The following is a 15790-nucleotide window of genomic DNA, read 5'->3' on the forward strand; positions in this document are numbered from 1 at the left end:
GATAGAGGTAGTATAGCACCAGGTGGGGGGGGTGAAACGGGGATAGAGGTAGTATAGCACCAGGTGGGGGGGGGATGTACAGGGGATAGAGGTAGTATAGCACCAGGTGGGGGGGGGGGATGTACAGGGGATAGAGGTAGTATAGCACCAGGTGGGGGGTGTACAGGGGATAGAGGTAGTATAGCACCAGGTGGGGGGGGTGTACAGGGGATAGAGGTAGTATAGCACCAGGTGGGGGGGGGGTGTGTACAGGGGATAGAGGTAGTATAGCACCAGGTGGGGGGGGTGTACAGGGGATAGAGGTAGTATAGCACCAGGTGGGGGAGTGTATACAGGGGATAGAGGTAGTATAGCACCAGGTGGGGGAGTGTGTACAGGGGATAGAGGTAGTATAGCACCAGGTGGGGGGGTGTACAGGGGATAGAGGTAGTATAGCACCAGGTGGGGGGGGAGGGTGTACAGGGGATAGAGGTAGTATAGCACCAGGTGGGGGGGGGTGTATAGGGGATAGAGGTAGTATAGCACCAGGTGGGGGAGTGTGTACAGGGGATAGAGGTAGTATAGCACCAGGTGGGGGGGGAGGGTGTACAGGGGATAGAGGTAGTATAGCACCAGGTGGGGGGGGAGGGTGTACAGGGGATAGAGGTAGTATAGCACCAGGTGGGGGGGTGTACAGGGGATAGAGGTAGTATAGCACCAGGTGGGGGGGGCTGTACAGGGGATAGAGGTAGTATAGCACCAGGTGGGGGGGGGGTGTACAGGGGATAGAGGTAGTATAGCACCAGGTGGGGGGGGGGGGGTGTAACGGGGATAGAGGTAGTATAGCATCAGGTGGGGGGGTGTACAGGGGATAGAGGTAGTATAGCACCAGGTGGGGGGGGTGTACAGGGGATAGAGGTAGTATAGCACCAGGTGGGGGGGGGGGGGTGTACAGGGGATAGAGGTAGTATAGCACCAGGTGGGGGGGGGTGTGTAACGGGGATAGAGGTAGTATAGCATCAGGTGGGGGGGGGTACAGGGGATAGAGGTAGTATAGCACCAGGTGGGGGGTGTATACAGGGGATAGAGGTAGTATAGCACCAGGTGGGGGGGAGGTGTACGGGGATAGAGGTAGTATAGCACCAGGTGGGGGGGGGGAGGTGTACAGGGGATAGAGGTAGTATAGCACCAGGTGTGTGTGTGTGGGGGGGTGTACAGGGATAGAGGTAGTATAGCACCAGGTGGGGGGGGGTGAAACGGGGATAGAGGTAGTATAGCACCAGGTGGGGGGGGTGTTCAGGGGATAGAGGTAGTATAGCACCAGGTGGGGGGGGTTTACAGGGGATAGAGGTAGTATAGCACCAGGTGGGGGGGTGTACAGGGATAGAGGTAGTATAGCACCAGGTGGGGGGGTGTACAGGGGATAGAGGTAGTATAGCACCAGGTGGGGGGGTGTATGGGGATAGAGGTAGTATAGCACCAGGTGGGGGGGGGTGTCCAGGGGATAGAGGTAGTATAGCACCAGGTGGGGGAGTGTATACAGGGGATAGAGGTAGTATAGCACCAGGTGGGGGGGGGTGTGTACAGGGGATAGAGGTAGTATAGCACCAGGTGGGGGGGTGTTGTACAGGGGATAGAGGTAGTATAGCACCAGGTGGGGGGGGGTGTACAGGGGATAGAGGTAGTATAGCACCAGGTGGGGGGGGGGTGTACAGGGGATAGAGGTAGTATAGCACCAGGTGGGGGAGTGTGTACAGGGGATAGAGGTAGTATAGCACCAGGTGGGGGGGTGTACAGGGGATAGAGGTAGTATAGCACCAGGTGGGGGAGTGTATACAGGGGATAGAGGTAGTATAGCACCAGGTGGGGGGGGGGGTGTACAGGGATAGAGGTAGTATAGCACCAGGTGGGGGGGGGGTGTACAGGGATAGAGGTAGTATAGCACCAGGTGGGGGGGGTGTAACGAAGATAGAGGTAGTATAGCACCAGGTGGGGGGGGTGTAACGGGGATAGAGGTAGTATAGCACCAGGTGGGGGTGTGTGCAGGGGATAGAGGTAGTATAGCACCAGGTGGGGGAGTGTATACAGGGGATAGAGGTAGTATAGCACCAGGTGGGGGGGGGTGTACAGGGATAGAGGTAGTATAGCACCAGGTGGGGGGGGTGTTGTAACGGGGATAGAGGTAGTATAGCACCAGGTGGGGGGGTTGTACAGGGGATAGAGGTAGTATAGCACCAGGTGGGGGGGTGTACAGGGGATAGAGGTAGTATAGCACCAGGTGGGGGAGTGTATACAGGGGATAGAGGTAGTATAGCACCAGGTGGGGGGGGTGTACAGGGGATAGAGGTAGTATAGCACCAGGTGGGGGGGTGTACAGGGGATAGAGGTAGTATAGCACCAGGTGGGGGAGTGTATACAGGGGATAGAGGTAGTATAGCACCAGGTGGGGGGGGGGGGGGTGTAACAGGGATAGAGGTAGTATAGCACCAGGTGGGGGGGGGTGTACAGGGGATAGAGGTAGTATAGCACCAGGTGGGGGGGTGTACAGGGGATAGAGGTAGTATAGCACCAGGTGGGGGTGTGTGCAGGGGATAGAGGTAGTATAGCACCAGGTGGGGGAGTGTATACAGGGGATAGAGGTAGTATAGCACCAGGTGGGGGGGGGTGTACAGGGATAGAGGTAGTATAGCACCAGGTGGGGGGGGGTGTAACGGGGATAGAGGTAGTATAGCACCAGGTGGGGGGGGTGTACAGGGGATAGAGGTAGTATAGCACCAGGTGGGGGGGGGTGTATAGGGGATAGAGGTAGTATAGCACCAGGTGGGGGAGTGTGTACAGGGGATAGAGGTAGTATAGCACCAGGTGGGGGGGTGTACAGGGGATAGAGGTAGTATAGCACCAGGTGGGGGAGTGTATACAGGGGATAGAGGTAGTATAGCACCAGGTGGGGGGGGGGGGGGGTGTACAGGGGATAGAGGTAGTATAGCATCAGGTGGGGGGGGGGTGTACAGGGGATAGAGGTAGTATAGCACCAGGTGGGGGGGTGTACAGGGGATAGAGGTAGTATAGCACCAGGTGGGGGGGTGTCCAGGGGATAGAGGTAGTATAGCACCAGGTGGGGGAGTGTATACAGGGGATAGAGATAGTATAGCACCAGGTGGGGGGGGGGTGTACAGGGGATAGAGGTAGTATAGCACCAGGTGGGGGGGGGTGTACAGGGATAGAGGTAGTATAGCACCAGGTGGGGGGGGGGTGTACAGGAGATAGAGGTAGTATAGCACCAGGTGGGGGGGGGGGGTGTACAGGGGATAGAGGTAGTATAGCACCAGGTGGGGGGGGGGGTGTACAGGGGATAGAGGTAGTATAGCACCAGGTGGGGGGGGGGTGTACAGGGGATAGAGGTAGTATAGCACCAGGTGGGGGAGTGTATACAGGGGATAGAGGTAGTATAGCACCAGGTGGGGGAGTGTATACAGGGGATAGAGGTAGTATAGCACCAGGTGGGGGGGTGTACGGGGATAGAGGTAGTATAGCACCAGGTGGGGGAGTGTATACAGGGGATAGAGGTAGTATAGCACCAGGTGGGGGGGTGTACAGGGGATAGAGGTAGTATAGCACCAGGTGGGGGAGTGTACAGGGGATAGAGGTAGTATAGCACCAGGTGGGGGGGGTGTAACGGGGATAGAGGTAGTATAGCACCAGGTGGGGGGGGGGGGGGGTATACAGGGGATAGAGGTAGTATAGCACCAGGTGGGGGAGGTGTACAGGGGATAGAGGTAGTATAGCACCAGGTGGGGGGGGGGGGATGTACAGGGGATAGAGGTAGTATAGCACCAGGTGGGGGGGGGTTGTACAGGGGATAGAGGTAGTATAGCACCAGGTGGGGGGGGGGTGTAACGGGGATAGAGGTAGTATAGCACCAGGTGGGGGGGAGGGTGTACAGGGGATAGAGGTAGTATAGCACCAGGTGGGGGGGAGGTGTACAGGGGATAGAGATAGTATAGCACCAGGTGGGGGGGGTGTACAGGGGATAGAGGTAGTATAGCACCAGGTGGGGGGGGGTGTACAGGGGATAGAGGTAGTATAGCACCAGGTGGGGGGGGGGGGTGTAACGGGGATAGAGGTAGTATAGCACCAGGTGGGGGTGTGTGTACAGGGGATAGAGGTAGTATAGCACCAGGTGGGGGGGTTGTACAGGGGATAGAGGTAGTTATAGCTACCAGGTGGGGGGGGGATGTACAGGGGATAGAGGTTAGTATAGCACCAGGTGGGGGGGGTGTACAGGGGATAGAGGTAGTATAGCACCAGGTGGGGGGGGTGTACAGGGGATAGAGGTAGTATAGCACCAGGTGGGGGAGTGTATACAGGGGATAGAGGTAGTATAGCACCAGGTGGGGGGGGGTGTACAGGGGATAGAGGTAGTATAGCACCAGGTGGGGGGGCTGTTACAGGGGATAAGAGGTAGTATAGCACCAGGTGGGGGAGTGTATACAGGGGATAGAGGTAGTATAGCACACAGGTGGGGGGGGGTGTTGTACAGGGGCTAGGAGGCTAGCTTATAGCACCAGGTGGGAGGAGTGTACAGGGCGATAGAGGTAGTACTATGGCACCAGGTGGGGGAGTGTGTACAGGGGATTAGACGGTAGTTATAGCACCAGGTGGGGGGCGTGACAGGGGATAGAGGTAGCCTATATCACCAGGTGGGGGAGGGCATATGTATATATACAGGGGATAGAGGTAAGTATAGCACCAGGTGGGGGAGTGTCTAGCGGGAGACTAGACGGGTTAGTATGTAGCACCAGGTGGGGGGGCGTATACTAGGGGATAGAGGCTTAGTATAGCACCAGGTGGGGGGGGGGGTGTACAGGGATAGAGGTAGTATAGCACCAGGTGGGGGGGGGTGTAACGGGGTAGAGGTAGTATAGCACCAGGTGGGGGGGGTGTACAGGGGATAGAGGTAGTATAGCACCAGGTGGGGGGGGAGTGGGTTTGTACAGGGGATAGAGGTAGTTTAGCACCAGGTGGGGGAGGTGTACAGGGATAGAGGTAGTATAGCACCAGGTGGGGGGAGGGTACTACAGGGACTAGCGGTAGTATAGCACCAAGGTGGGGGGGGGGTGTACAGGAGGATTTAGCGGTTAGTATAGCACCAGGTGCGGGGGGGGTGTACAGGGGATAGAGGTAGTATAGCACCAGGTGGGGGGGTGTACAGGGATAGAGGTAGTAAAGCACCAGGTGGGGGAGTGTATACAGGGGATAGAGGTAGTATAGCACCAGGTGGGGGGGGGGGTGTAACGGGGATAGAGGTAGTATAGCACCAGGTGGGGGGGGTGTACAGGGGATAGAGGTAGTATAGCACCAGGTGGGGGGGTGTACAGGGGATAGAGGTAGTATAGCACCAGGTGGGGGGGGGGGGGTGTAACGGGGATAGAGGTAGTATAGCACCAGGTGGGGGGGTGTACAGGGGATAGAGGTAGTATAGCACCAGGTGGGGGAGTTTATAACAGGGGATAGAGGTAGTATAGCACCAGGTGGGGGGGGGGGGTGTACAGGGGATAGAGGTAGTATAGCACCAGGTGGGGGGGGGTGTACAGGGGATAGAGGTAGTATAGCACCAGGTGGGGGGGTGTACAGGGGATAGAGGTAGTATAGCACCAGGTGGGGGAGTGTATACAGGGGATAGAGGTAGTATAGCACCAGGTGGGGGGGGTGTAACGGGGATAGAGGTAGTATAGCACCAGGTGGGGGGGTGTACAGGGGATAGAGGTAGTATAGCACCAGGTGGGGGAGTGTATACAGGGGATAGAGGTAGTATAGCACCAGGTGGGGGGGGGGTGTACAGGGGATAGAGGTAGTATAGCACCAGGTGGGGGGGGGTGTACAGGGGATAGAGGTAGTATAGCACCAGGTGGGGGGGTGTACAGGGGATAGAGGTAGTATAGCACCAGGTGGGGGAGTGTATACAGGGGATAGAGGTAGTATAGCACCAGGTGGGGGGGGGTGTAACGGGGATAGAGGTAGTATAGCACCAGGTGGGGGGGTGTACAGGGGATAGAGGTAGTATAGCACCAGGTGGGGGGGGTGTACAGGGGATAGAGGTAGTATAGCACCAGGTGGGGGGGGGGTGTACGGGGATAGAGGTAGTATAGCACCAGGTGGGGGGGTGTATACAGGGGATAGAGGTAGTATAGCACCAGGTGGGGGGGGGGGTGTACAGGGGATAGAGGTAGTATAGCACCAGGTGGGGGAGTGTATACAGGGGATAGAGGTTGTATAGCACCAGGTGGGGGAGTGTGTACAGGGGATAGAGGTAGTATAGCACCAGGTGGGGGAGTGTGTACAGGGGATAGAGGTAGTATAGCACCAGGTGGGGGGGTGTACAGGGGATAGAGGTAGTATAGCACCAGGTGGGGGAGTGTGTACAGGGATAGAGGTAGTATAGCACCAGGTGGGGGGGTGTACAGGGGATAGAGGTAGTATAGCACCAGGTGGGGGAGTGTGTACAGGGGATAGAGGTAGTATAGCACCAGGTGGGGGGGGTGTACAGGGGATAGAGGTAGTATAGCACCAGGTGGGGGGGGTGTACAGGGGATAGAGGTAGTATAGCACCAGGTGGGGGAGTGTGTACAGGGGATAGAGGTAGTATAGCACCAGGTGGGGGAGTGTATACAGGGGATAGAGGTAGTATAGCACCAGGTGGGGGGGTGTACAGGGATAGAGGTAGTATAGCACCAGGTGGGGGAGTGTGTACAGGGGATAGAGGTAGTATAGCACCAGGTGGGGGGGTGTACAGGGATAGAGGTAGTATAGCACCAGGTGGGGGAGTGTGTACAGGGGATAGAGGTAGTATAGCACCAGGATTTTGACTACTCTATACACATTATGGACACGATAGATCACAGTCGGTTACTCATCATCTTATTTTGCTGACAGGGACGGAACTTGGCGGATCTGCGCAGGAGTCAGCCCCGTGGCACCTTCACCATGAGCACCACCCTGCGTCTCGGGAAACAGATCCTGGAGTCCATAGATTCCATCCACTCTGTCGGCTTTCTTCATCGGGACATCAAACCTGTGAGTTGGGGGACGATGGTCTCTTCCGGTCATTTATTGTGTCTTTCTATCTATCTCCTATCTATCTATCTATCTATCTATCTATCTATCTATCTATCTATCTATCTATCTCCTATCTATCTATCTATCTATCTATCTATCTATCTATCTCCTATCTATCTAGCTCCTATCTATCTATCTATCTATCTATCTATCTATCTATCTATCTATCTATCTATCTATCTCCTATCTATCTATCTATCTCCTATCTATCTTCTAGCTCCTATCTATCTATCTATCTATCTATCTATCTATCTATCTATCTATCTATCTATCTCCTATCTATCTATCTATCTATCTATCTATCTCCTATCTATCTATCTATCTATCTCCTATCTATCTATCTATCTATCTCCTATCTATCTATCTATCTATCTATCTCCTATCTATCTATCTATCTATCTCCTATCTATCTATCTATCTATCTATCTATCTCCTATCTATCTATCTATCTATCTCCTATCTATCTATCTATCTATCTATCTATCTCCTATCTATCTATCTATCTATCTATCTATCTATCTATCTCCTATCTATCTATCTATCTCCTATCTATCTATCTATCTATCTCCTATCTATCTCCTATCTATCTCCTATCTATCTCCTATCTATCTCCTATCTATCTATCTATCTATCTATCTATCTATCTATCTATCTATCTATCTATCTATCTATCTCCTATCTATCTCCTATCTATCTATCTCCTATCTATCTATCTATCTATCTCCTATCTATCTATCTATCTATCTATCTATCTATCTATCTATCTATCTATCTATCTCCTATCTATCTATCTATCTATCTATCTCCTATCTATCTATCTATCTCCTATCTATCTATCTATCTATCTATCTATCTATCTATCTATCTATCTCCTATCTATCTATCTATATATCTATCTATCTCCTATCTATCTATCTATCTATCTATCTATCTATCTATCTATCTCCTATCTATCTCCTATCTATCTATCTATCTATCTATCTATCTATCTATCTATCTATCTCCTATCTATCTCCTATCTCCTATCTATCTATATATCTATCTATCTATCTATCTATCTATCGTGGTATCAGGTCTGGTATGGCGGTATTATACAGTCACAGTATGGCGGTATTGGTCAGGTCTAGAGATGAGCGAATAGTGAAATATTTGATTCGATTCGAATAGCTCCCGATATTCAACTATTCGATTGAATATCGAATCCCGTTATAGTCAATGGGAGAAAAATCTTTCGGACTTGAAAATCAAGATTTGACCACAAGGAGGCGACCAAGTGCCCAATGAAACCTCAGGAAATGATGCCAAGACCCCTGGGTGTATATAGGACAGCAGGGGAAGCATGCCCGGGTACATATAGGACAACAGGGGAAGCATGCCTGGGTATATATAGGACAGCAGGGGAAGCATGCCTGGGTGTATATAGGACAGCAGGGGAAGCATGCCTGGGTGTATATAGGACAGCAGGGGAAGCATGCCCGGGTACATATAGGACAGCAGGGGAAGCATGCCTGGGTGTATATAGGACAGCAGGGGAAGCATGCCTGGGTACATATAGGACAGCAGGGGAGGCATGCCTGGGTACATATAGGACAGCAGGGGAAGCATGCCTGGGTGTATATAGGACAGCAGGGGAAGCATGCCTGGGTACATATAGGACAGCAGGGGAAGCATGCCTGGGTACATATAGGACAGCAGGGGAAGCATGCCTGGGTACATATAGGACAGAAGGGGAAGCATGCCTGGGTACATATAGGACAGCAGGGGAAGCATGCCTGGGTACATATAGGACAGCAGGGGAAGCATGCCTGGGTACATATAGGACAGCGGGGGAAGCATGCCTGGGTACATATAGGACAGCAGGGGAAGCATGCCTGGGTACATATAGGACAGCAGGGGAAGCATGCCTGGGTGTATATAGGACAGCAGGGGAAGCATGCCTGGGTGTATATAGGACAGCATGGGAAGCATGCCTGGGTACATATAGGACAGCAGGGGTAGCATGCCTGGGTACATATAGGACAGCAGGGGAAGCATGCCTGGGTACATATAGGACAGCAGGGGAGGCATGTCTGGGTGTATATAGGACAGCAGGGGGAGCATGTCTGGGTACATATAGGACAGCAGGGGAAGCATGCCTGGGTATATATAGGACAGCAGGGGAAGCATGCCTGGGTACATATAGGACAGCAGGGGAAGCATGCCTGGGTACATATAGGACAGCAGGGGAAGCATGCCTGGGTACATATAGGACAGCAGGGGAAGCATGCCTGGGTACATATAGGACAGCAGGGGAGGCATGCCTGGGTACATATAGGACAGCAGGGGAAGCATGTCTGGGTACATATAGGACAGCAGGGGAAGCATGCCTGGGTACATATAGGACAGCAGGGGAAGCATGCCTGGGTACATATAGGACAGCAGGGGAAGCATGTCTGGGTACATATAGGACAGCAGGGGAAGCATGCCTGGGTACATATAGGACAGCAGGGCAGGCATGCCTGGGTACATATAGGACAGCAGGGGAAGCATGTCTGGGTACATATAGGACAGCAGGGGAAGCATGCCTGGGTGTATATAGGACAGCAGGGGAAGCATGCCTGGGTGTATATAGGACAGCAGGGGAAGCATGCCTGGGTACATATAGGACAGCAGGGGAAGCATGCCTGGGTACATAAAGGACAGCAGGGGAAGCATGCCTGGGTACATAAAGGACAGCAGAGGAAGCATGCCTGGGTACATATAGGACAGCAGGGGAAGCATGCCTGGGTATATATAGGACAGCAGGGGAAGCATGCCTGGGTACATATAGGACAGCAGGGGAAGCATGCCTGGGTACATATAGGACAGCAGGGGAGGCATGCCTGGGTACATATAGGACAGCAGGGGAAGCATGTCTGGGTACATATAGGACAGCAGTGGAAGCATGCCTGGGTACATATAGGACAGCAGGGGAAGCATGCCTGGGTACATATAGGACAGCAGGGGAAGCATGTCTGGGTACATATAGGACAGCGGGGGAAGCATGCCTGGGTACATATAGGACAGCAGGGCAGGCCTGGGTACATATAGGACAGCAGGGCAGGCCTGGGTACATATAGGACAGCAGGGGAAGCATGTCTGGGTACATATAGGACAGCAGGGGAAGCATGCCTGGGTACATATAGGACAGCAGGGGAAGCATGCCTGGGTACATAAAGGACAGCAGGGGAAGCATGCCTGGGTACATATAGGACAGCAGGGGAAGCATGCCTGGGTACATATAGGACAGCAGGGGAAGCATGCCTGGGTACATATAGGACAGCAGGGGAAGCATGCCTGGGTGTATATAGGACAGCAGGGGAAGCATGCCTGGGTGTATATAGGACAGCAGGGGAAGCATACCTGGGTACATATAGGACAGCAGGGGAAGCATGCCTGGGTACATATAGGACAGCAGGGGAAGCATGCCTGGGTACATATAGGAGAGCAGGGGAAGCATGCCTGGGTGTATATAGGACAGCAGGGGAAGCATGCCTGGTACATATAGGACAGCAGGGGAAGCATGCCTGGGTGTATATAGGACAGCAGGGGAAGCATGCCTGGGTGTATATAGGACAGCAGGGGAAGCATGCCTGGGTACATATAGGACAGCAGGGCAGGCATGCCTGGGTACATATAGGACAGCAGGGGAAGCATGCCTGGGTACATATAGGACAGCAGGGGAAGCATGCCTGGGTACATATAGGACAGAAGGGGAAGCGTGCCTGGGTACATATAGGACAGCAGGGGAAGCATGCCTGGGTACATATAGGACAGCAGGGGAAGCATGCCTGGGTACATATAGGACAGCAGGGGAAGCATGCCTGGGTACATATAGGACAGCAGGGGAAGCATGCCTGGGTGTATATAGGACAGCAGGGGAAGCATGCCCGGGTACATATAGGACAGCAGGGGAAGCATGCCTGGGTGTATATAGGACAGCAGGGGAAGCATGCCTGGGTACATATAGGACAGCAGGGGAGGCATGCCTGGGTACATATAGGACAGCGGGGGAAGCATGCCTGGGTGTATATAGGACAGCAGGGGAAGCATGCCTGGGTGTATATAGGACAGCAGGGGAAGCATGCCCGGGTGTATATAGGACAGCGGGGGAAGCATGCCTGGGTGTATATAGGACAGCAGGGGAAGCATGCCTGGGTACATATAGGACAGCAGGGGAAGCATGCCTGGGTACATATAGGACAGCAGGGGAAGCATGCCTGGGTACATATAGGACAGCAGGGGAAGCATGCCTGGGTACATATAGGACAGCAGGGGAGGCATGCCTGGGTACATATAGGACAGCGGGGGAAGCATGCCTGGGTGTATATAGGACAGCAGGGGAAGCATGCCTGGGTGTATATAGGACAGCAGGGGAAGCATGCCCGGGTGTATATAGGACAGCGGGGGAAGCATGCCTGGGTGTATATAGGACAGCAGGGGAAGCATGCCTGGGTGTATATAGGACAGCAGGGGAAGCATGCCTGGGTACATATAGGACAGCAGGGGAAGCATGCCTGGGTACATATAGGACAGCAGGGGAAGCATGCCTGGGTGTATATAGGACAGCAGGGGAAGCATGCCTGGGTACATATAGGACAGCAGGGGAAGCATGCCTGGGTACATATAGGACAGCGGGGGAAGCATGCCTGGGTGTATATGGGACAGCAGGGGAAGCATGCCTGGGTGTATATAGGACAGCAGGGGAAGCATGCCTGGGTGTATATAGGACAGCAGGGGAAGCATGCCTGGGTGTATATAGGACAGCAGGGGAAGCATGCCTGGGTACATATAGGACAGCAGGGGAAGCATGCCTGGGTACATATAGGACAGCAGGGGAAGCATGCCTGGGTATATATAGGACAGCAGGGGAAGCATGCCTGGGTACATATAGCACAGCAGGGGAAGCATGCCTGGGTACATATAGGACAGCAGGGGAAGCATGCCTGGGTGTATATAGGACAGCAGGGGAAGCATGCCTGGGTACATATAGGACAGCAGGGGAAGCATGCCTGGGTACATATAGGACAGCAGGGGAAGCATGCCTGGGTACATATAGGACAGCAGGGAAGCATGCCCGGGTACATATAGGACAGCAGGGGAAGCATGCCTGGGTACATATAGGACAGCAGGGGAAGCATGCCTGGGAACATATAGGACAGCAGGGGAAGCATGCCTGGGTGTATATAGGACAGCAGGGGAAGCATGCCTGGGTGTATATAGGACAGCAGGGGAAGTATGCCTGGGTACATATAGGACAGCAGGGGAAGTATGCCTGGGTACATATAGGACAGCAGGGGAAGCATGCCTGGTACATATAGGACAGCGGGGGAAGCATGCCTGGGTACATATAGGACAGCAGGGGAAGCATGCCTGGGTGTATATAGGACAGCAGGGGAAGCATGCCTGGGTACATATAGGACAGCAGGGGAAGCATGCCTGGGTGTATATAGGACAGCAGGGGAAGCATGCCTGGGTGTATATAGGACAGCAGGGGAAGAATGCCTGGGTGTATATAGGACAGCAGGGGAGGCATGCCTGGGTACATATAGGACAGCAGGGGAAGCATGCCTGGGTACATATAGGACAGCAGGGGAAGCATGCCTGGGTACATATAGGACAGCAGGGGAAGCATGCCTGGGTACATATAGGACAGCAGGGGAAGCATGCCTGGGTACATATAGGACAGCAGGGGAAGCATGCCTGGGTACATATAGGACAGCAGGGGAAGCATGCCTGGGTGTATATAGGACAGCAGGGGAAGCATGCCTGGGTACATATAGGACAGCAGGGGAAGCATGCCTGGGTGTATATAGGACAGCAGGGGAAGAATGCCTGGGTGTATATAGGACAGCAGGGGAGGCATGCCTGGGTACATATAGGACAGCAGGGGAAGCATGCCTGGGTGTATATAGGACAGCGGGGGAAGCATGCCTGGGTACATATAGGACAGCAGGGGAAGCATGCCTGGGTACATATAGGACAGCAGGGGAAGCATGCCTGGGTACATATAGGACAGCAGGGGAAGCATGCCTGGGTACATATAGGACAGCAGGGGAAGCATGCCTGGGTACATATAGGACAGCAGGGGAAGCATGCCTGGGTACATATAGGACAGCAGGGGAAGCATGTCTGGGTACATATAGGACAGCAGGGGAAGCATGCCTGGGTACATATAGGACAGCAGGGGAAGCATGCCTGGGTACATATAGGACAGCAGGGGAAGCATGCCTGGGTACATATAGGACAGCAGGGGAAGCATGCCTGGGTACATATAGGACAGCAGGGGAAGCATGCCTGGGTGTATATAGGACAGCAGGGGAAGCATGCCTGGGTACATATAGGACAGCAGGGGAAGCATGCCTGGGTGTATATAGGACAGCAGGGGAGGCATGCCTGGGTACATATAGGACAGCAGGGGAGGCAGGCCTGGGTACATATAGGACAACAGGGGAAGCATGCCTGGGTACATATAGGACAGCAGGGGAAGCATGCCTGGGTGTATATAGGACAGCAGGGGAAGCATGCCTGGGTACATATAGGACAGCAGGGGAAGCATGCCTGGGTACATATAGGACAGCAGGGGAAGCATGCCTGGGTGTATATAGGACAGCAGGGGAAGCATGCCTGGGTACATATAGGACAACAGGGGAAGCATGCCTGGGTACATATAGGACAGCGGGGGAAGCATGCCTGGGTGTATATAGGACAGCGGGGGAAGCATGCCTGGGTACATATAGGACAGCAGGGGAAGCATGCCTGGGTACATATAGGACAGCAGGGGAAGCATGCCTGGGTACATATAGGACAGCAGGGGAAGCATACCTGGGTACATATAGGACAGCAGGGGAAGCATGCCTGGGTACATATAGGACAGCAGGGGAAGCATGCCTGGGTGTATATAGGACAGCAGGGGAAGCATGCCTGGGTACATATAGGACAGCAGGGGAAGCATGCCTGGGTACATATAGGACAGCAGGGGAAGCATGCCTGGGTGTATATAGGACAGCAGGGGAAGCATGCCTGGGTACATATAGGACAGCAGGGGAAGCATGCCCGGGTGTATATAGGACAGCAGGGGAAGCATGCCAGGGTACATATAGGACAGCGGGGGAAGCATGCCTGGGTACATATAGGACAGCGGGGGAAGCATGCCTGGGTACATATAGGACAGCAGGGGAAGCATGCCTGGGTGTATATAGGACAGCAGGGGAAGCATGCCTGGGTACATATAGGACAACAGGGGAAGCATGCCTGGGTACATATAGGACAGCAGGGGAAGCATGCCTGGGTACATATAGGACAGCAGGGGAAGCATGCCTGGGTACATATAGGACAGCAGGGGAGGCATGCCTGGGTACATATAGGACAGCAGGGGAAGCATGCCCGGGTACATATAGGACAGCAGGGGAAGCATGTCTGGGTACATATAGGACAGCAGGGGAAGCATGCCTGGGTGTATATAGGACAGCAGGGGAAGCATGCCTGGGTACATATAGGACAGCAGGGGAAGCATGCCTGGGTACATATAGGACAGCAGGGGAAGCATGCCTGGGTGTATATAGGACAGCAGGGGAAGCATGCCTGGGTACATATAGGACAGCAGGGGAAGCATGCCCGGGTGTATATAGGACAGCAGGGGAAGCATGCCAGGGTACATATAGGACAGCGGGGGAAGCATGCCTGGGTACATATAGGACAGCGGGGGAAGCATGCCTGGGTGTATATAGGACAGCGGGGGAAGCATGCCTGGGTGTATATAGGACAGCAGGGGAAGCATGCCTGGGTACATATAGGACAACAGGGGAAGCATGCCTGGGTACATATAGGACAGCAGGGGAAGCATGCCTGGGTACATATAGGACAGCAGGGGAAGCATGCCTGGGTACATATAGGACAGCAGGGGAGGCATGCCTGGGTACATGTACATAAAGTAGAAGTGTACCTTTTGGTCTAGCGGTATTTGCCTACGTATTAGGTGATGTGTAATATTAGCGTATGTTTGTTTCTTGTTTATTTAGTACACTTGTGAAATACAATTGTTTGCAGAGTTATATATTGCCCAGCCAGTGATGTGAATTGCACACATGTATATATTGCGCATATATATATATATATATATATATATAATATATCCATTTTCAGTATTACACCACTATTACAGACTATACACAGATCAACTATAGACTCTGAACACAATATAACCGCTTTGTATAATGGAAAAATACTCGGACAACTTATTTCCTCTACATTAGCGCGGACAGAAATCCGAATATTCAGCAAAAGAAAATTTATCATGCTGCCATTTAAATCACAAAAAGCAAAGTTGGTGTGGGGATTACTTTACACGGCAACTGAGTATCTCTCCCCATGCGGTTTAGCCAAACAGCAGTCCTTTTATTGAGGCAATGGAAAAGCCTGGAATACGTGGAAAAAGTCGTCCCACCCGTCACTTTGACTGCTCCAGTAAAGCCGGACCCGGATCAGCTGTGGAAACAGCTGATGCATTTAATAAAAGTGACAATAACCTACAGTTACTGTCTAAAGCTACCGGTTCACTTCACCAAGGCCAGGCACCTCGGTGACACGTATCTGTCCTCTAAAATGACAAAGTATATTCTCACAAGGCCTATGAGTTGAGCCCTTAAAAAAATAGCTTGAGGCCCATGAGGTTAGC

The 15790-nt window shown here is 53.1% G+C and overlaps 1 protein-coding gene across 1 annotated transcript in view; it reads left to right on the plus strand.

Moving 5' to 3' along the window:
• The window catches only part of TTBK1 (tau tubulin kinase 1), a 130913-nt gene that overhangs the window by 73118 nt on the left and 42005 nt on the right, over positions 1-15790 (plus strand). Inside the window, exon 5 of the mRNA XM_069954379.1 lies at positions 6913-7053. Coding sequence (XP_069810480.1) covers positions 6913-7053 — 141 coding nt within the window. The remainder of the gene's footprint in view (positions 1-6912; positions 7054-15790) is intronic.

Source organism: Dendropsophus ebraccatus, chromosome 15 (assembly GCF_027789765.1).
Source record: "Dendropsophus ebraccatus isolate aDenEbr1 chromosome 15, aDenEbr1.pat, whole genome shotgun sequence".
Lineage (NCBI taxonomy): Eukaryota > Metazoa > Chordata > Amphibia > Anura > Hylidae > Dendropsophus > Dendropsophus ebraccatus.